The sequence below is a fragment of the Saccopteryx bilineata genome, chromosome 10, assembly GCF_036850765.1.
Source record: "Saccopteryx bilineata isolate mSacBil1 chromosome 10, mSacBil1_pri_phased_curated, whole genome shotgun sequence".
Taxonomy (NCBI): domain Eukaryota; kingdom Metazoa; phylum Chordata; class Mammalia; order Chiroptera; family Emballonuridae; genus Saccopteryx; species Saccopteryx bilineata.
In genome coordinates this window covers 40,157,734-40,180,778 of record NC_089499.1, presented here as the reverse complement: position 1 = coordinate 40,180,778, position 23,045 = coordinate 40,157,734, and the positions used below count along the sequence as shown (strand labels likewise).

The window sequence follows — 23,045 nt, the reverse complement described above, 5'->3', positions numbered from 1 at the left end:
ACATCATTTGATACACATAAATGAATATATGTAACATGTGTAAGCTATGTAAGTCTGCCACCCCCAATATAATTACTGAAATATTACTAATACTACTGAAATACCTTGTATTTATTTGCTCCCCCATTCCAGTGCTTCTCAGAGGTAATCAGTGTCTTAGATTTTGTAAACACTTTTTTCTTATAAAAAGTTGATTATTTACCACTTCTTATGAAATGTTTTTGAAGACCCATAGATGAGAGTAGAGACCAGACATTTTGTTGCACTCCTTTTAATTAATTAACACCAATTATGGACAGGACATATTTGAAAGGAGTGATATTGACAGTTCCATTGGTGCTTTGACTTTCCATATTTTTCTCTTTTTTTTTTTTTTTTTTTTTTTTTTTTTACAGAGACAGAGAGAGAGAGAGGGATAGACAGATAGGAACTGAGAGATGAGAAGCATCAATCATTAGTTTTTCGTTGCGCGTTTCGACTTCTTAGTTGTTCATTGATTGCTTTCTCATATGTGCCTTGACCGCGGGCCTTCAGCAGACTGAGTAACCCCTTGCTGGAGCCAGCGCCCCTGGGTCCAAGCTGGTGAGCTTTTGCTCAAGCCAGATGAGCCCGTGCTCAAGCTTGCAACCTCGGGGTCTCGAACCTGGGTCCTTCCACATCCCAGTCCAATGCTCTATCCACTGCGCCACCGCCTGGTCGGGCTTTTTCTCTTTTCTATCTGTGGCTAAGGAAACATGAGTTTTCAAAATTTATGACAGATTAAATGACAGAATCATTTATGTAGTGATTTGTTCATTTGATTAAGAAATATTTGGGCCCTGGCCAATTTGTTCAATGATAGAGCATCCACCCGAGCGTGTGGATGGGTTCCAAGTTTGGTTCCCAGTCAGGGCACACAGAAAAAGCAACCATCTGCTTCTCCATCTCTTTCTTCCCTTTCCTCTCCCACAGCCATGGTTCGATTGGTTTGAGTGAATTGGCCTCCAGCACTGAGGATGGCTCCATGGCCTCTGCTTCAGCACTAAAACAGGACCCCATTGCTGAGCTAATGGAGCAATGGCCGGAGATGGGTAGATCACCACTCCCCTAAAGGGCTTGCGAAGTGGATCCCTTTTGGGAAGCATGTGGGAGTCTCTCTCTGCCTACCCTCCTTTCAGTTAAAAAAAAAAGAAAAAAAATATTTGAATGCCTGTTAAACACTACTGGCATTCAGGATATAGCCCTCATGGAATATACATTTTATTTGGGGGAGAAAAACCAATGAATAAAATACATAGAAAAATATTACATGTGACAATAAATGCTATGCAGAAAATAAAAGCAGAAAAGAGAAGAGATTAGGAGGAGAAGGTTTATTTTAAATAGGATGGACAGGAAAACATTCAATCTTAAGTAAAGGCTTGAAGGAGGTGATGAAGCAAGCATGCATATGCATATACATATATGGGAAGAAAAAACAAGGTCAAAGGTCCCAGAGGTAGATAGGGTGTTTGGGGAGAAAACAAAGAAGCCAGTTTGACTAAAGCACACTGATTTATATATGGCATTTGATTTGTTGTACTAGGACTTTTTCAAAATATAAGGCAGTTTCTTTGCCTTTTTTTTCTTTGCATGATAGTAAATTTTAGGTGGCAACAACCTACTTGTTTGCAAAGTATTACACATTTTTATTTCTCTCACATTTTCCCTCATTATATCGTTTAAGTTGTTTTTATACTTTCTGTATTTTGTTATTGAAGGTTAGGACTGATGACCTCATTAGATTATAGCTACTCATTTATTGGAAGAAAATTTTATATGTAATTTTGTATACTTTATATTATGTCACAGTAGAAAGCACATACTGGGTTGTCCACTTATTAGTGATGCAACAATTAATCACTTGTTTATGGTGATGACCATTGACTCTTTTTGTAAAAGTACTTTTCTGTTTGCAATTAAATAAATTGGCACTTTATAACATTCTGTCTGTGCCAACTGGCTACTTAATGGTTTTAATTTCTATTGATGATTTGTTTCTGACATGTTGGATTTAAATGTAGAAGCCAGTTATTCCTGAAGTTTGGAAAAATGGTACTCTATATATCAATTATTTTTGAATTAATGGGTGTAGGCCTCTATTTATGGGTCATACTGGTTAAGCAGTATCCCTAAATAAAAGAATTGTGCCCCCTATAGGGAGTCTCAAGGCAAAGAGTTCTTTCTTGTTTTCTGTTGGGAATAAACCCACCCAGTAAACCAAACCAAAAACACATCATTTTTTAAAAATTTTTTAAATAATTTTATTTTTTTAATGGGGCGACATCAATTAACTAGGATACATATATTCAAAGATAACATGTCCAGGTTATCTTGTCGTTCAATTATGTTGCATACTCATCACCCAAAGTCAGATTGTCCTCTGTCACCTTCTATCTAGTTTTCTTTGTGCCTCCCCCTGTAACCACCACACTCTTATCAGTGTCTCTTAGTCTCACTTTTATGTCCCACCTACGTATGGAATAATGCAGTTCCTGTTTTTTTCTGATTTACTTATTGCACTTCGTATAATGTTATCAAGATCCCACCATTTTGCTGTAAATGATCCGATATCATCATTTCTTATGGCTGAGTAGTATTCCATAGTGTATATGTGCCACATCTTCTTTATCCAGTCATCTATTGACGGGCTTTTTGGTTGTTTCCATGTCCTGGCCACTGTGAACAATGCTGCAATGAACATGGGGCTGCATGTGTCTTGACGTATCGATGTTTCTGAGTTTTTGGGGTATATACCCAGTAGAGGGATTGCTGGGTCATAAGGTAGTTCTATTTTCAGTTTTTTGAGGAACCACCATACTTTCTTCCATAATGGTTGTACTACTTTACATTCCCACTAACAGTGTATGAGGGTTCCTTTTTCTCCACAGCCTCTCCCACATTTGCTATTACCTGTCTTGTTAATAATAGCTAATCGAACAGGTGTGAGGTGGTATCTCATTGCAGTTTTGATTTGCATTTCTAATAACTAAAGAAAATGAGCATCTTTTCATATATCTGTTGGCCATTTGTATTTCTTCCTGGGAGAAGTGTCTGTTCATGTCCTCTTCCCATTTTTTTATTGGATTGTTTGTTTGTTGTTGAGTTTTATGAGTTCTTTGTGTATTTTGGATATTAGGCCCTTATCTGAGCTGTTGTTTGAAAATATCATTTCCCATTTAGTTGGCTGTCTGTTTATTTTGTTATCAGTTTCTCTTGCTGAGCAAAAACTTCTTAGTCTGATGTAGTCCCATTCATTAATTTTTGCCTTCACTTCTCTTGCCTTTGGAGTCAAATTCATAAATTAATCTTTAAAACCGAGGTCCATGAGTTTAGTACCTATGTCTTCTTCTATGTACTTTATTGTTTCAGGTCTTATGTTTAGATCTTTGATCCATTTTGGGTTAATTTTAGCACAGGGGGACAAACTGTAGTCCAGTTTCATTCTTTTGCATGTGGCTTTCCAGTTTTCCCAGCACCATTTATTGAAGAGGCTTTCTTTTCTCCATTGTGTGTTGTTGGCCCCTTTATCAAAAATTATTTGACTATATATATGTGGTTTTATTTCTGGGTTTTCTATTCTGTTCCATTGGTCTGAGTGTTTTTCTGCCAATACCATGCTGTTTTGATTGTCATGGCCCTATGATATAATAGTTTGAAGTCAGGTATTGTAATGCCCCCAGCTTCATTCTTTTTCTTTAGGATTGCTTTGGCTATTCAGGGTTTTTTATAGTTCCATATAAATCTGATGATTTTTTGCTCCATTTCTTTAAAAAATGTCATTGGAATTTTGATGGGAATTGCATTAAATTTGTATATTGCTTTGGGTAACATGGCCATCTTGATTGTACTTATTCTTCCTAACCAAGAACAAGGAATATTCTTCCATCTCATTATATCTTTTTCGATTTCCCTTAACAATGGTTTATAGTTTTCATTATATAAGTCCTTTACATTCTTTGTTATGTTTATTCCTAAGTATTTTTTTGTTGTTGTTGCAATCGTGAAGGGGATTATTCTTTTGAGCTCGTTCTCAAATGTTTCATTGTTGGCATATAGAAAGGCTATTGACTTCTGTATGTTAATTTTGTATCCTGCGACCTTACTGTATTGGCTTATTGTTTCTAGTAGTCTTTTTGTGGATTCTTTAGGGTTTTCAATGTATAGGATCATATCATCTGCAAAAAGTGATACCTTTCCTTCTTCTTTTCCGATATGGATGCCTTTTATTTCTTTGACAGACATCATTTTTGTCCATCAGTCACTTAACTTTAGTAGATTTTATATCTTTAATATTTGACTGTTTATTACATCCCTCCCATTTTGTTCATCATCATTAATGTCTTAGCTTAAACTCTCTTTGCACTATCCTTCCTTTGTTTGGGATCTTTGACTATTTTTCACATTGAAACCAAAAAATTCATTTATTTATTTTGTGTGTGTGTGACAGAGACAGAGAGAGGGACAAACAGGGACAGACAGAACAGAAGGGAGAGAGATGAGAAACATCAGTTCTTCGTTGTAGCACCTTAATTTCTCATTGATTGCTTTCTCATATGTGCCTTGACGGGGGATGGGTACAGCAGACTGAGTGACCCCTGCTCAAGCCAGCAACCTTGGGCTCAAGCTGGTGAGCCTTGCTCAAACTAGATAAGCACATGCTAAAGCTGGCGACCTCGGGTTTTGAACCTGGTTCCTCCGCGTCCCAGTCCTACGCTCTATCCTGTGTGCCACCGCTTGGTCAGGCCCAAAAATATTTTTTAAAGCTCACATCTGTTAATGATTTTACTTGCTCAAACCCTTCAATGGTCACTCATTGTATTCTTCGTAGCCTTCTTTATGTAAATTAGGCTTCCTATGACCTGGTTCTTTTTTTTTTTTTAAGCATTTTAATTTTATTTATTTTGTGACAGAGTCAGAGAGGGACAGACAAGAAGGGAGAGAGATGAGAAGCATCAATTCTTCATTGCAGCACCTTAGTTGTTTGTTGATTGCTTTTTCATATGTGCCTTGACCGGGGGCTACAGCAGACTGAGTGACCCCTTGCTTGAGCCAGCACCCTTGGGCTCAAGCTGGTGAGCCTTGCTCAAATCAGATGAGCATGCACTCAAGCTGGTGATCTTGGGGTCTCGAACCTAGGTCCTCTGCATCCCAGTCCGACGCTCTATCCACTGCGCCACTGCCCGGCCAGGCCTCCTATGATCTGGTTCTGTCTTCTTGGTTGCCACCACAACATTTGTTTTAGTGCCAAACTTAAAGTAGCTCTATAGTCCCACTATTATACTGTTGTTTAAAGTTCTATTGTTGTTTTTACTATAATTCACTTGTATTGCATGAGCATTTTCTCACAGAAGTAGTTCTTTAATGAAGTTCTTTTAAAGTTGATCAAAAGGTATACACTTTTGGTTATAAGATAAATAAGTTTCTGAGGTATCTAATGTATAGCATAGTGATTACAGTTAATAACACTGTATTATATACTTGAACTTTGCTAAGAGAGTAAATCTTAAAGGTTTTTATAAAAAGAAACAGGTAATGTAATGGGATGGAGGTATTACACGCCAATGTAATTATTTTGGATATAAAAATGTATTCAGTCAACATGTACACTTTAAACTTACACAATGTTACGTATCAATTATATTTCAATAAAGCTGGAAAATAATTAAGTTAGAAGTTTTAGAAGAAGAATTTGGTTTTGTTCATCTTTGTACACCAAGGACCTGGTATAATGCCTAAAGTATTATATGTTGCCAATAAATGTGTGACTAGATGGGTGAGTAAGTGGTTGGATTGATGGATAGTTTCTCCAAACAAGTATTTGCAAGTCACTGTTTTAAACAGTATCTTTGGGTAAATTTGTTGAAATTAGGTAACCAAAACCCAGTGTTTTACCAAAAAATAGGTGACATTTTTGACATTGTCAATCAGCTGGGTTAAAAATTAATTTTCTTGGATTTACTCTGAGTATTTTATGTCTTTAGATATCTACAGTTGTGACCAATTGGGTTCCTAGAAATCTATTAGGACCATTGCTATTTCTATTTTCTACAAATCAATCTTGACTAGAATAAAGTTAAAATTTTGGGAGATTCGGCAGTTAGCTTTCTACCTCTGCTGGTTGCATGAGCTCTACCTTGCAGTGGACCCCTCATAATTGTTGTCATCCCAGTCAGAGGCTGTAAAATCATCTAGATTTTGTTACTGGCTCTTTGTGTCTGAAGCTTGGCACCTTTTTCCTTTCCTCCTCTCCCATCAGTGTTCACAAAACTTCTAAAAAATACTTTTTTTTAGTTGCTTGTCTCTCTGTTTTGGATCAGAACCTCTGTGTTTCTTTTTTGGAAGAGCAATTATTCTGTTCTCCAAGGTATCTTTAGTAAACTAAGTTAAGGTCCATTGTTGAATAGATACTATGTGGACTTTATGTTCCCAAACCCCAAAACTTTGTAGCTCTGAGATCTAGGACCAGGTCTTAAGATCTTATTTCTCCCATCTTTTTAAAGTAAGTTTATTTTTTATTTTTTTTATTTTTCTTTACAGGGACAGAGAGAGAGAGAGTCAGAGAGAGGGATAGATAGGGATAGACAGGCAGGAACGAAGGGAGACGAGAAGCATCAATCATCAGTTTTTCGTTGCGACACCTTTGTTGTTCATTGATTGCTTTCTCATATGTGCCTTGACCGCGGGCCTTCAGCAGAATGAGTAACTCCTTGCTTGAGCCAGCGACCCTGGGTCTAAGCTGGTGAGAATTTTTTATTTTGCTCAAGCCAGATGAGCCCGCGCTCAAATTGGCAACCTCAGGGTCTCGAACCTGGGTCCTTGGCATCCCAGTCCAATGCTCTATCCACTGCGCCACCACCTGGTCTGGCTTTCCCATCTTTTTATATACCAGTAGTCACCACAGTGTATGGGTAATGTAAGATTATATATTCCAAAAGTATATACCATATATATGCTAGCTATATTATATTTTTCTGCATGGAGATTTCTCCTTGTGTATTTGCCTAAACCTACTTGGAGCAATTGCTTTTTTTACTACATCTATTTAGTTAGCTTTATATTATCTTTCATATAGATTTCTGCCTATTTTCCTACTCTAAGCTTTTTTCTCCATTTCTATACCTGTTTTTTATTTGATATGGTTTATTTTTTATTAGTTTATTCAATAAATTTCTTGTGCAAAGCAGTTCAATAAGATTGCCCTCAAAGAACTTAAATATTAATTATGTATAAAGAATTTAGGCTACTTGATTTTTTATTTTTTTTGTTTTCTTAGCTCTCCTGAAAAACAGACATTACTGTTTTGTAAAAGGAGTAAGTTTTCAATACCTACTGCTTATCATTAATTAGTTTTTTGTTTGTTTGTTTGTTTTTGTATTTTTCTGAAGCTGGAAACGGGGAGAGACAATCAGACAGACTCCCGCATGCGCCCGACCGGGATCCATCCGGCACGCCCACCAGGGGGCGATGCTCTGCCCCTTCGGGGCGTCGCTCTGCCGTGACCAGAGCCACTCTAGCGCCTAGGGCAGAGGCCAAGGAGCCATCCCCAGCGCCCAGGCCATCCTTGCTCCAATGGAGCCTTGGCTGCGGGAGGGAAAGAGAGAGACAGAGAGGAAGGAGGGGGTGGGGGTGGAGAAGCAGATGGGCGCTTCTCCTATGTGCCCTGGCCGGGAATCGAACCCGGGTCCCCCGCACGCCAGGCCGACGCTCTACCGCTGAGCCAACCGGCCAGGGCCAATTAGTTTTTTTATATTGCATGTATGTGTTTGTAACAAGTAGACATTTATAACTAGTATTAGAGTAAAGCAGAAACCTGCCTTTTAAAGTAGATATGGAAGACTTTCCTTTTTCCAAAATGCTTTTTCTTTTAATCACAATATTTGCATGTGGCACAAAAATTAAACAGATATTCATTGTCAGTTTAGTAGGAGTTGAGCCACATATGTGTTCATTATCTAGTGTACTGTTAGGGTTCAAGTTTCTCTAGTGGTGGGTGCTGTTGCAAGGTGGTTAGAATCTCAGTGTTCATGGTGCTCCTTCAGCTTTCAGCTCTCTATGTACTCATGTGCCACAAAGCACTTTTGCTCCACACTCTTGCCCATCCTTCTAGTGGTAGACTGGTATTGCTTTGTTGCCTGGTACTATGATGAGGGCATGGGGATTTGCTGTTGGCCTAGTCCGCCTAAGTCTTAAGTATGCCTGTGTACCTGAAGCCACTAAGGGACTTTCTTGACTTTCTTACCTCTCCTTATAGCAGCTAAACTCCTTCTTAGGCCTGTGGTTGAATATGGGTGGGACCACATTTCCTTCCCTCATCCCAGTTCTAGCAGACCCCTCTGGTATTAGAATAGGTTCTGTCTCCTTTTCTTCCCCAGATAGAGTTTGGTTTTTTTCTTCTGCCTTTCTTTTTGCTACAGGGATTCTTTGCCTGTACTGTGGTAGTCTCTCAGTTTGCTGACTTTTCATCAGATTAAGGCTTCTGTACTGTAGGAGCTAAAGGTCTAGAGAAGTGATCTGGGCTTCTTACTGTTCCCCCAACAGTTGAGAATCATCTTCACCAGGCCTGTAAAAATAGAGAGATGCTCTCTGTAATACAAAAATTACTTTTGTGTGGATGAAATTTTTGGTCTTTTATAACTTCTGGCTTTTGTATTACATTTAGAAAAAGACTTCCCTAGTGTAAGAATATTCTCCCATGTTTTGTGCTATTTCTTTTTCGGCTGAGTATTTTATTTTATTTTTTTATTTTTTGTATTTTTCTGAAGTTGGAAACTGGGAGGCAGTCAGACAGACTCCCGCATGCACCCAACCGGGATCCACCCAGCATGCCCACCAGGGGACGATGCTCTGCCCATCTGAGGTGTCGCTCTGCCGCAACCAGAGCCATTCTAGCGCCTGAAGCAGAGGCCACAGAGCCATCCTCAGCGCCCGGGCCAACTTTGCTCCAATGGAGCCTTAGCTGCGGGAGGGGAAGAGAGAGACAGAGAGGAAGGAGAGGGGGAAGGGGTGGAGAAGCAGATGGGCGCTTCTCCTGTGTGCCCTGGCCGGGAATTGAACCCGGGACTTCTGCATGCTAGGCCAATGCTCTACCACTGAGCCAACCGGCCTGGGCTTGGCTGAGTATTTAAAATACTTTAAAAGTGTTTTGATTCGTTAGGAATTTATTTTGGTGTCAGGTATAATATATTTCTTGTTTTTCTAATGAACAGCTAGTTGTATCAAAATTATTTACTGAATAATTTTATTTCTGCACTACTCTCTTAATTCTATCATAATAGGAAGGTTGTATTTCTGGCCAACAACATTTCGATTTCACAGGATTGTGTCATGCAAAATAAATGTAGGAGTAAACAGCACATAGTTGGTTCTGCCTCAACAGAGCAGAGACCTAGTCTTTTTCCATATTTTGCTTTACCATTTATTATCTTTATACTTGTCCCTTTATGGTTACAAAATCACTATTGAACATCTAGTATTTCAAAGATCAGTGAAAGAGGAAGGGCCAAAGAAGTGAAACTAGCCTAGTCTGTCAACTCTAAAAGGCTTTTCCAGGAACACCATCTAGCAAATTACAGGTTTTTTTCTCAGATGTTTCTTACACATTATTTACCAGGCTACTAACTTATCTACTATAAGTTACAATTCTTTCTCTCAGTTTATCAACTGAATTGTTTAATTAAGAAATAAAATAGTTTAGCCTGACCAGAGAGTGGTGCAGTGGATAGAGCATTGACTTGGGACACTTAAGGACCCAGGTTTGAAACCTTGAGGTCACTGATTTGAGTGTGGAATTATAGCCATGACCCCATGGTTGCTGGCTTGAACCCAGGGTCACTGGCTTGAGCAAGGGGTCATTGATTCAGCTGGAGGACCCCTGGTCAAGGTCAAGTTGATGCTTCTTATCTTTCTCCCTACTTGTCTGTCTGTCCCTCTCTCTTTCTCTCTCACTAAAAACAATAAAATATTGTAGATATATGTTCCTCTATATATGGACAGCTTAAATGTGTGTACATGTACACAAGCGTATGCATGCATATACACACACACACACTCAGTGGAATGTTATCCAGCCATAAAAGAAGAAAGAAATCTTGTTATTTGCTGCACCTAGTATGAACCTTAGCATATTTAACTTATGCTAAGTGAAATAAATCTGACAGAGAAAGACAAATACTGTATGACCTCACATATATGGTGAATCAAAACAAACAAAACATCAAGCTCATAGATATAGAGAACAGATTATTGGTTATCAGAGGGGCTATAATATACAGGATGGTGACTATAGTTAATAACACTATATTGCATATTTGGAAGTTGTGAAAACTAGTTCTTAAAAGTTCTCATTATAAGAAAACCAGAAAATTTTGTAACTGGGTAGGTTGACAGATTTATTCTAGTGATCATTTTGCAGTATATACAGATATTAAATCATTTTGTTATATGTGAATCAAAGCTCAATTTTTTAAACTTCTTTTAAAAGAAGGAAAATATATTAGTTCCCTAGAGATTTTTAAATTTTTGTTTTGTGCTACATCAAATCTTTTGAAATGTACTTAATTATGGTTTTAATGTGATTTTTCTGCCTTCCTTTCCTCTCGCTTGCTTTTGGGCATATTTAGATGGATTATTTTCTTTGTAGTCTTCTTGGAGTACAGGTCTTGTTATTGTGGAACACTGGTTGAATCTTACAGCAAGAGAAGCTCTACTCTAGTGTGCTTTCATGATATAGAAGCAGCAAGCAGCCTGCTGGGATATCTTCCCACTCTACTACCGTCTCCACTCTACCCCCACATTTCCAGTCCCCACATTTCCAGTCTTAAGGGCAAGGAAGATTCAACCAGTCCCTTCAGTTCCTTTTTGGTCTTTTTAAACTTTAGTAAACCCCAAAACATTCCTGTAGCACCAACATTTATTTGGGGGGGTGGTATCTGACTGTCAAGCTCTTTCCAATCTCCGCTTTCTGTTACTTCTTTTTGGGATCTTTTCTGCTGCTCTAACTTTGACACTAGTTAGTTCTTTTTCCAGGGGTACCAGCAGAGCTTAAGGCCTCACTTATTAACCAGTTTTCTTAGTAGCAGTTTGCCCTAGAAAAGACAAACAACCTCAAATTGAATATTCAGATACCATGTTCACAGAATCTCTCTCTTTGCCTTGTGCATTTTCATTTTTTTTTAAATTTTTTTATTTATTTATTCATTTTAGAGAGAGGGGGGAGATAGAGAGAGAGAGAGAGAGAAGGAGGAGGAGCAGGAAGCATCAACTCTCATATGTGCCTTGACCAGGCAAGCTAGGGATTTGAACCGGCGCATTTTCATTTCTCTACCAAAATGTTTTAGGCTAGAGTGGGAAACCTTTCATTGGTTGGGTTCATGGGTCAGCTTTGTATCTTAAACAAGATGACCCACTCAATCTGATGATACCAGGAGTCTAGGTTAGATCTTTTCTTTGAAAAGTTAATAAATCCTCTTTATAAAATAATTTATAGAAAGTTCATAGTAAAATTGGAAAAACTGAGGTTGCAGTTTCAAGTATGAAGAGTTAGGTTAGTTTTGAACTTCCTTTTTTTAGTTTTGGACATCTTAAAATGTTTATAATTTTGAAATTTTCAATTATTAAAAATTCTGTTTAAAATAATTGAAAGATACTGTGTAACACAGATATCATGATTAGTTTGATATGAATTCAATAGCAAATATCCTTTCTATCTAAACTTCTATAATAATTTTTGTTTTCTACTTCAAATCACCTCAGCTAGGACCCAAGTGCCACAGAATGTAACTATTATTTTAAATGAGTGGCTTAGGATAATGAGTTAAATACTGATGTAATTATTTTGAGTACATTAAGAATTATTTAGTTGTAGAAGATCAAAATAAACAAAAAATGTACCTTTGTAAGTCATCTCCAATTTTGTTCACATCTATTGTACGTTGAGAAAAGGTTCCTTTGTAGGTATGAAGAAAAAAAAACCTTTGATCAAACTGTTATATGTCATGTTTAATATGTTCTTTTTATTCCTTATAGGACAGTGGTGATTATCCCCTTACCATGCCTGGACCTCAGTGGAAAAAATTTCGTTCAAACTTTTGTGAATTTATCGGAGTTCTGATTCGACAGTGTCAGTATAGCATAATTTATGATGAATATATGATGGACACAGTAATCTCCCTTTTGACTGGTTTGTCAGACTCCCAGGTCAGAGCTTTTAGGCATACAAGCACCCTTGCTGGTGAGTAACCAACATTTTATTTTATTTTCATTTTCTTTTGTTAAATATGTTCTTTGTAGTTAAACTTCAAGTTAAATATTAATTTAAATCAATTACTGTGCTCCTGAAAAATATCACCTGAATACTAAATTCATCTGAATGGTTGTTATCTCTGCAGGTAAAATGTATGCTTATTTTGATAACTAGTGTTTGATAGCCTTGAGAATGAAAATTTCTGGTAAATGTTAACAAATCTCTTTCTGAATGTTTATTTTTCTACATCCTTATTATATAATCAGGGAGTCCAGAAGGCCATATTCTTTGATAAACCCAAATAATAGTTGTATTTAAAATTCATAGCATTTTTTTCTTCTTAAATACATTACTTTGTTGTTGCTCATTGTTATTTACATAAATATGTAAATATTTATTTGTTATATATTGGAAGCAATTTCATAATTGCAATGGCTAATTGCTACCTAGCTGGCATTCTTCATATTTCTAGTGCTGTAATAGCCTAAGCATATTTGAATGTAATGTCTATCAAAACAGTTCATTTATGTAGACTCTAGATAATCTGAAGAACTGACAGTTTACAGTTTTTACTTTTATCTTGGAATTCTCTAGAAAACTTTTCAGTTTTCTGAGAAGTAATTTTGTTAATTTAGCAATTGTCAATTTTTCTTCAACTACTTTAAACTACTTTAACTGTTTTTACCTAAACTGACTGTTCTTTTTCATCTATGATACACAGTATGTCGGTATCTGTTTATAGGTACACAAATACTTAAATACTCCTAATTACATTCTTTTTAGTAGCAGTCACTTTGTTTATATTCACCTCACACATTACCATAACAAAAGCCAGATCTAGTTTTAATTAATTACAGTTCATCTTGCATTTAGATTTCTCATTTATCTAATATAATTAAAACATTGGTTTGCAAGCTTCAGCATGAATTAGAATCATCTAGCCTTACCCCCAGAGTTTAACAGGTTTCTGTGTCTTGCTGATACCTTGGTAACGACATATTGCAAACTCCTGGTTTAATATTGTCATTTTTTTGCTTTAACTGTTGTAGGTCACCCATATTTTTTTTCCTTCATGTAGTTATGACATTTTATTAGTGTTTATTATTTTTAGTTACATTTCTGTAGGAAAACAAACATGAAATACAGTTTTCTTTTTTTGAGGGCCATCTCTTTCTTTATTTTATTTTATTTTTATTTTTCTGAAGTAAGAAATGGGGAGGCAGAGAGACAGATTCTTAGATGCACCCGATTGGGGTCCACCCGGCATGCCCACTAGAGGGTTATGCTCTGTCCATTTGGGCCATTGCTCCATTGCTCCATTCCAGTTCCTCAGGCAAAGGCAGTGGAGCCATCCTCAGCACCCAGGCCAAGTTTGCTTCAGTGGAGCCTTGGCTGTGTGAGGGGAAGAGAGAGACAGAGAGAAAGGAGAGGGGTAAGGGTGGAGAAGCAGATGGGCACTTCTCCTGTGTGCCCTGGCTGGGAATCGAATCCAAGACTTCCACACGCCGGGCTGATGCTCTACCACTGTGCCAACCAGTCAGGGCCAAATACATCTTTTTCAGAGAAGCTAAAAAAAGAGCACAATTTATTATTGAAATTTTTCTGTATAGTACAAACATCAGTTTATTCTTTGTTTCGAGAGTATCTTCTTCCTCATTATTAGGAACAAAAAGAGATCTTTACCCAGTTGTATCTTTTTTTAAAAAGTCACTATATATATTTTATTTATTATTTAAAAACATCTGATATGATGTATTATCTTTCTAATTTAATGACTTTTAGTATTTTTTGCATTTTGTCTTTTAAAATTTTCTTTATTTTGTCTATTTACTTTTCACCTTCTATCTTTGTATAGTAACTTCCATTTAGGTGGTTGTCACATGCATAGTAAATTCAGTGATTGGAAATAAACAAACAGAAAATAGCATTTGCTTCTGAATAGCCAAAGTTGTCAAAAAAAAGAAAACTATCTGGTTTCCTAAACCAAGGGAAAAGGAGAAGTAACAAATGAAAGAGGGCTACATGAGATTCTGTGCTTCTGATACAATTATGAAATGATAATTCATATCAAAAGGGGAGGATAAAAGAAATTTTCGGCAGTTATCAAGTAAGAAAGAGAACAATCTAGGGCTTATCTAGGGGCAAGCTATAGCTCTTTAATCCAGAAAGCCGTGTATATTTTATATAAAAGGTTAAATATATGCCACATACTTTACTTAAGATTGTAAGAGAAGAAATACTATATTGTAGCAATATGTAGAATGTTTTATTTTTTAAATGTTTCCATTTCATGTAAAATGCACCTTAATTCATTTGCATTTGTCCTTCACTGCTATGTAAATGAAGTATTACTTTGTTTCACCTACTTTCTGATAGTCCATTTCATTTCTTCTTTCTATTGGCATATTTTTAGTGGCTTTTATTCTTGTATTGTTTTTCTCTATATCCCTTTGTGTTTATATGTATGTGTGTGTCTGTAAAGTCAATGGTGCGCTTTTGACCAGTCACAGGAAAGCAAAAAAAAGACGATAGAAATGTGAAATCTGCACCAAATAAGAGGAACATTCTTCCAGTTTCATACCTATTCAGTGCAGTTCGATGTGGGCTCACGCACAGATTTTTTAGGGCTCCTTAGGTAGCAATCCCATATAGCCTCTACAGACTCATCACTGACTGATGGCCTACCAGACGGGGTTTCTCCACCAAACTGCCAGTTTCCTTCAACTGCTTATCCCACCGAGTAATATTATTCCTATGTGGTGGCGCTTTGTTATAAATGCACTGATATTCACGTTGCACTTTGGTCACGGATTTGAATTTAGCAAGCCACAGAACACACTGAACTTGCCTCTGTACCGTCCACATCTCGACTGGCATGGCCATGGGTTGCTCCGCTGTATCATGGTGTTACGTCATCATCTGCACATGCGCACATGCTGCCACATCATCCTACAGAAACTGGGAGGGTTTTCCTTTTATTTGGTGCAGATTTCACATTTCTTTTGTCTTTTGTTGCTTTCCTGTGACCGTTCAAAAATGCACCATGACTTTACGGGCACACTGTATGTATACATATCAATTTTACACATAATATATTTAAATATATTTTAATTATGGCTTTCCTCCTGTTCCCTTTGAGTTGAGTAGCTCCCTCTTCCTTCCAGTGCCATTCTGTCTTTCTCTTCCCACAATTTACCTGTGACCATAATAGCTTTTTTTTTTTTTTTTTTTGATATTTTTCTGAAGTTAGAAGCGGGAGGCATTCAGACAGACTCTCACATGCGCCCAACTGGGATCCACTCAGCATGCCCACCAGGGAGTGATGCTCTGCCCATCTGGGGCGTTCTATTCTAGTGCCTGAGGCGGAGGCCATGAAGCCATTCCTAGCTCCCAGGCCAACTTTGTTTCCATTGAGACTTGGCTGCAGGAAGGGAGGAAAGAGAGAGGAAGGAGAGGGAAGGGTGGAGAAGCAGATGAGCACGGCTCCTGTGTGCCCTGACCGGGAATCGAACTTGGGACTTCCACACACTGAACTGATGGTGTACCGCTGAGCCAGGGCATAATAGCTTTTTTTTTTTTTTTTTTTTTTCAGAGACAGAGAGAGAGTCAGAGAGAGGGATAGACAGACAGGAATGGAGAGATGAGAAACATTAATCATTAGTTTTTCATTGCGTATTGCAACACCTTAGTTCATTGATTGCTTTCTCATATGTGCCTTGACCGCAGGCCTTCAGCAGACCAAGTAACCCCTTGCTCAAGCCAGCGACCTTGGGTCCAAGCTGGTGAGCTTTTGCTCAAACCGGATGAGCCTGCACTCAAGCAGGTTACCTCGGGGTCTTGAACCTGGACCCTCTGCATCCCAGTCTGATGCTCTGTCCACTGCGCCACCACCTGGTCAGGCGCATAATAGCTTTTTAAAAAACTGCTTGAAGCCCTGGCCGGTTGGCTCAGCGGTAGAGCGTCGGCCTGGCGTGCGGGGGACCTGGGTTCGATTCCCGGCCAGGGCACATAGGAAAGGCGCCCATTTGCTTCTCCACCTCCCACCCTCCTTCCTCTCTGTCTCTCTCTTCCCCTCCCACAGCCAAGGCTCCATTGGAGCAAGGATGGCCTGGGCGCAGGGGATGGCTCCTTGGCCTCTGCCCCAGGCGCTGGAGTGGCTCTGGTCGTGACAGAGCGACGCCCCGAGGGGCAGAGCATCGCCCCCTGGTGGGCAGAGCGTTGCCCCTGGTGGGCGTACCGGGTGGATCCCGGTCAGGCGCATGCGGGAGTCTGTCTGACTGTCTCTCCCCATTTCCAGCTTCAGAAAAATAATAATTATTATTATTTATTATTATTATTAATAATAAATAATATAATAATTTATATTATTAAAAATAATAATAAAATAAAAAACTGCTTGATACATGCCATTTTGTTTTATCTAGTGCTACTTTTTTTATAATTAGCTAGCCTAATAGAACTAAAAATAATTTTTCTAAATCAAATATCAAAAAAAACCATATCATTTTGTTTATACTGAACTTTGAAAAGCTAAAGCCAGTTTTGCAAGTCATTTCCAAATTTATTACTATAATTTTTGTGTGTTTTCGTTAAAGATCATCACATCTTTTAAAGCTCACTTTTATAAAATGAGGGACATAGGAGTCACCTACCCTTCAACAAAGCACAGAAATCTTCTTGCTGAGAACTTAAATTCCAGAATGGGTAATAACTATCCACCTTTTCAAAGGATTTTTCTGTTCTCATCTTTGCCCTCTTCCTTATTTTTGTTAATGTCATTGTTTGTTTTTTGAGTTTCTTTATGGTATGTGTGCAAGGGGTAGATTTAAAAGATAATCATTTTTATTCACTTTGCAGGACGAGTCTTGGGGACTAGATAAAATGGGCAGAAACATTTAATCTTCTGCTTCAAAGACTATGTGCATGGACAGTTACAAGGCAGTTATGGCCAGATATGATTATCGGCTTTGGAATAAAATGCTCCTTGACATTGCTTATATCTTAGCTGAGAAGAGAGACAATCAGGTTAGTTATTTTGTAGGATACAGATGTGATGAGTTTCAGAGCTTTATAAGTCATCACAGTGGTCTTATTAGTAGTACTTTTTAATCTGTTTTCAAAATATCCCATTTTTATACTTTCAATTAAATAATGTATTCTTATTGTCAGTGTTTATGCATTGCACTTAATTGTATACTTTTACCACATTTTTATTAAAACATTTTATCCTGTAGTTCTTAAGGTCTCTCCACAGTGATAAGCAGTCTTATTTTTTTATTGGAGGTAAACTGCTTTCTACCTTTCTGTTTTGTTTTGTTTTATGAATTTCCTTTATTATTAAATAGAAGCTGTTTATTAGCAATTGTATTTTATATAATATTTGGGGTTTTTTCTATTTTCACAATTGGAATTTTAATTACGATTCTCCTGTTTATTTGACCCATCTTAATAAAGAAGCTTCATGTTGCAGTACAGTTTTTATTAACCAGCTTCAGAAATAAGTACCCTTATTTCTGTTCTAAATAGCTGAGTTGGACATATAAGAACATAGTTTGTAGATTTAATTTACATAGTTAATATGTTATTATTATTTAGTTGGATTTATAGTTTGAGAATGGGCACTCCCTCCCCCAATATGATGAAACTTGCCCAAGAAAATAATCTTTTTTTTTCTCCAAGGTCAAAAATGGACAGGATTATTTTGTTTGTTTTACTACTTTGTTTGGTATTATAAAGAAAATCCTACTTAAAGAATCATTTTTTTTATATTTATAATTATATTTTTAGGCATTTCATTTTCAGATATATACCAATACTTCACAAATTGTTGACTTCAAATTTGTTAGATGGTCATTTGCAAGATAAGTAATATTGCTTTAACTTTGCTATTTTATCACATATAATTTGCTATATGTTATAAATAAATATTGGCTGCCTCTCACTTCTGAGGTGAAAATGCTAATTTGAATAAAACGTGATTAAGACCACAAAACATATATTAATAATACCATGGTGAGTGCATCTATTCTATTTTTTCTAAAGTGAATTTTGGAAAAATTAAAAAATGTGATTGATTGTTATGATAGTCAAGTGGCCTCAGTATGCCAGGAGGCCAGTCTTTACCAGTAGTCACTCTCTAACTCTTGAGAAAATAAACATTTCTTTATACCTTATTATTTTTGTTTCAGAGGACTATGTTGACATATGTTTGCTTTTATGTTGACATGAAATTTATTATTGATTAACATTCTTTACCAAATCAACATCTGGAATTCTGAGGAAAAATATGATTTATTCTCTAATCATGAACTGAAAATCATTCTGCCTTAGTAAATTGACGTTTTTCCCTGCTTTGGCTTTTAGTTACTGAAACCATGTAATACAGTGGTTCATTGAATGGGTTCTGTGCCAAACCATCTGGATTCATATCCCTTTCTGCCTACTATTAGTTGAGTAACTTGGACAAGTCCTTATCTGGTAGCTTCATTTTCATTATATGCAAAGTGGGGAGGATAATGATAGCTGCCTCATTAAAAGAAATTAGGAGTACTTGGACCCAAGCCTGACATTTAGTAAGTTACTGGTATTATTCTGTAAAGACATAAAGAGCTAATCATGTTTGCAGTATTTCTGTTCATATTTTTACTCAGAACTTATTAAACACCTACACTATTTTTATAATAAAAAATTGCAAATGGGAAATTAGAAATAAACAAGTAAATGAATTAGTTCTATCAAAAACTGCTATTAAGAAAATTGACACCATAAATTTTCGATTTACGTATTTTTTGACTTTCGATTCCCAAATTGTAGTTATTAAATTTAGTAAGACTTTTATAACTCTTAATCAGATATAATATTTCTGATTATCCAGAATATATGGTTATCCCTGAAAAATTTAGGTCACTCTGAATTATCAAAGAGTAAACCATAGAGTAAAAATAATACACTATTTTCTTTTTGTGTATTTTATATTTCTTATGTTTTCTTCAGCTGAGAATTTATTTTTATATGAATCTCAAAAACTATTTACATCAGTGTTATTGAACAGTTTTCCAGGAATGTAATGTTCATATAAAGCTCCTTCATATTAGAGAATTGTATTGAATTTTTAATTATATATCAATTTTATTTCTAATTACCACCACAAAATATATTTTTCAAAGTTTTTTCTAGAGTCTTGCTTCTTAATTGCTTTGTCCTTGCACTATACATGTTGTTTTATTTTATCACCTTTGTTTTTCTCACCCCTCCTATAGATAAAACACTTTTTCAGTTTGCTGGGGTTTGTATATAATAGACTTGTACTGTTCTCTTGAGACTAGTGCCAATAATAGGCCAAATTTGCTAATTACAGTATATCATAAAACTATACCCATAAAATACAGTAAACTTTTTTTTTTTTTTGGACAGAGACAGAAATAGATGAGAAACATCAATTCTTCATTGTGGCACCTTCATTGTTCATTGATTGCTTTCTCATATATGCTTTGGCAAGGTGGTGGTGGGGAGGGGGAAGGACTATTGCCGCAAACCAACATGGCTATAATTCCAGGTCCTGAGTGAGAATGGTGCAGAATTAAGAAAACCAGCTTAAAGTGAAATAGGGTAGGCTCAGGAGGCCTCTGCACTGCCTTTTACTTGCCAGAGCAAATGAATCCCCACCCTCACCCCCCACCCTTTGCTTTAATTATATAGTGTAGAGAATTAAAGCCTTTAAGCCATATGCAAATAAGGAAGTCTCTGATACAAAGCCACTTTTCTGAGGCATAAACAAATCCTCATGAGAGTGCACCACCATGCAAACAGTCAAGGGTGTGGGGAAAAGCTTAGTCTTGAAAAAGGGTGTTGAGAAGATCTTAGTATTAGAGGGGTGTTGAAAAGATCTTAGTCTTGAAAGGGTGAGGAAGAGCTTAGTCTTCAACTAAGCCCTAGGCCAGGGGTCCCCAAACTACGGCCAGCCGCATGCGGCCCCCTGAGGCCATTTATTCGGCCCCCGCCCCACTTCCGGAAGGGGCACCTCTTTCATTGGTGGTCAGTGAGAGGAGCATAGTTCCCATTGAAATACTGGTCAGTTTGTTGATTTAAATTTACTTGTTCTTTATTTTAAATATTGTATTTGTTCCCGTTTTGTTTTTTTACTTTAAAATAAGATATGTGCAGTGTGCATAGGGATTTGTTCATAATTTTTTTTTATAGTCCGGCCCTCCAACGGTCTGAGGGACAGTGAACTGGCCCCCTGTGTAAAAAGTTTGGGGACCCCTGCCCTAGGCTATAAGGACTTTGTCACCTTACAGCCTGTCTCCCACAGGCTATAGTAGAGCCAGTGGCCCCTTGCTCAAGCCAACGACCTTGGGCTTCAAGCCAGAGACCTTTAGGGTCACATGCATGATCTTGCACTCAAGCCAGAGACCCCTTCCTCAAGCCAGGTGAGCCCATTCAAGCCAGCAACCTCAGAGTTTCAAAACCTAGGTCCTCTGCGTGCCAGTCCAATGCTCTATCCCAGGGGTCGGGAACCTTTTTGGCTGAGAAAACCATAAACGCCACATATTTTAAAATAATTCCATGAGAGCCATACAACGACCTGTGTACATTACGCATTATCCAATAAAAATTTGGTGTTGTGCCTGACCAGGTGGTGGCGCAGTGGATAGAGCGTCGGACTGTGATGCGGAGGACCCAGGTTCAAGACCCCAAGGTCGCCAGCTTGAGCACAGGCTCATCTGGTTTGAGCAAAGCTCACCAGCTTGGACCCAAGGTCACTGGCTTGAGCAAGGGGTTACTCGTTCTGCTGAAGGCCCACGATCAAGGCACATAAGAGAAAGCAATCAATGAACAACTAAGGTGTCACAATGAAAAACTGATAATTGATGCTTCTCATCTCTGTCCCTGTCTGTCCCTATTTGTCCTTCTCTCTGACTCTCTCTCTGTCTCTGTAAAAAAAAAAAAAAATTGGTGTTGTCTTGGAGGACAGCTGTGATTGACTTTAGCCACCCGCTACCATGAACATGAACGATAGGAAATGAATGGATTGTAATACATGAGAATGTTTTTTATATATATATATATATATATATATATATATATATATATATATATATATATATTTTTTTTTTTTTGTATTTTTCTGAAGCTGGAAACGGGGAGAGACAGTCAGACAGACTCCTGCATGCACCTGACCGGGATCCACCCGGCCCGCCCACCAGGGGGCAATGCGCTGCCCCTCCGGGGCATCGCTCTGTCATGACCAGAGCCACTCTAGTGCCTGGGGCAGAGGCCAAGGAGCCATCCCCAGCGCCCAGGCCATCTTTGCTCCACTGGAGCCTCGCTGCGGGGGGGTGGGGTGGGGAGTGGGGGTGGGGGGGTGGGAAGAGATAGACAGAGAGGAAGGAGAGGGGGAGGGTGGAGAAGCAGATGGGCACTTCTCCTGTGTGCCCTGGCCGTGAATTGAACCCGGGACTTCTGCACGCCAGGCCGACGCTCTACCACTGAGCCAACCAGCCAGGGCATGTTTTATATTTTTAACATTATTTTTTTAATTAAAGATTTGTCTGCAAGCCAGAAGCAGCCATCAAAAGAGCCACATCTGGCTCACAAGCCATAGGTTCCCAACCCCTGCTCTATCCACTCCACTGCACCACCACCTGGTCAGGCTAACATACAGTAAACTTTAAAAATGCAGTTACTCTTTCAAATCTGTAAATATAGGTATCTAGAGTAAAATTTTAATTTTTAAAGTAAAGAATTATTATTTTCTTAGATTTATGTGAAGCCAGTAGCCATGGCCACCATCACAGCTGTCTGACCAATGCAGGTTCTCATTTGATTCGGACAGTCGATAATGAAACAATGGAGCCAAGAACTGGTGGGCCATTCATTACCTTTAATCCTAGCTTGCACCTAGCAGGCAAGAAATACACACAGTGGGATAACACTTCCTTTTCCATTCAGGGTTCCCAAAGCCACTAATTTATCCGAGTTTTCCTAGGATCAAAGGTTTCTACCTCACCAGCCTTATTCACTTCTGTTCCCCATTTTCTTCCTTCTCTCTGCACAAACTGGCTTCTCCCCCAGCACTCCACCATCTTGGCTGCTTTTCCTGGGTTCCTCCACGTGGCCTTTTTTTGCTCTCCTCTCTCTGCTCTCTCCTCTAATGCTAATCTCAGAAACTGAGAGAGTAAGCTCCTGTTCTGCCCCCATTTTATAGTGTAGAAATCAAAACCTTTAATCCAATATACAAATAAGGAAGTCTTTAATACAAAGTCACTTATCTGAGGCATAATGGGATTCCTCATGAGAGTGCACCACCCCAAATCAAAAAGGGTGGGAAAGGCTTAGTCCCAAAACCAAGCCCCGGGCTACAAGGATCCTGCCCACAGCCCGCCCCCAACACACATTAATATAATCATGCCCATCCTAAGCAAGAAGGGCAACTAATACCATCACCTGGGAGACGGCTTCCATGTTGGCACCACCATGTTTAACAAAGTGAGCATAATATATTTTATCTGCCCAACAATTTATCTCATTTACTTTCTGTCATCAGGTATGGAGATTAGGTTTCTTTTTTTTCCCCCTGAAGTGAGAAGCGGGGAGGCAGAGAGACAGACTTCTGCATGTCCCCAACCGGGACCACCCAGCATGCACACCAGGGGGCAATGCTCTGTCCATCTAGGCCGTTGTTTCATTGCAGCTGGAGCCATTCTAGCGCCTGAGGCAGAGGCCATGGAGCCATCCTCAGTGGCTGGGCCAACTTGGCTCCAATGTAGGCTTGGCTTTGGGA

General features: G+C 38.2%; 1 protein-coding gene across 2 annotated transcripts in view; it reads left to right on the top strand.

Moving 5' to 3' along the window:
* STAG1 (STAG1 cohesin complex component) overlaps positions 1–23,045 on the top strand; it is a 468,912-nt gene that overhangs the window by 242,504 nt on the left and 203,363 nt on the right. For both annotated transcript variants that reach the window (XM_066244489.1, XM_066244487.1), the window contains one exon: positions 12,046–12,250. In XM_066244489.1, coding sequence (XP_066100586.1) covers positions 12,046–12,250 — 205 coding nt within the window. The remainder of the gene's footprint in view (positions 1–12,045; positions 12,251–23,045) is intronic.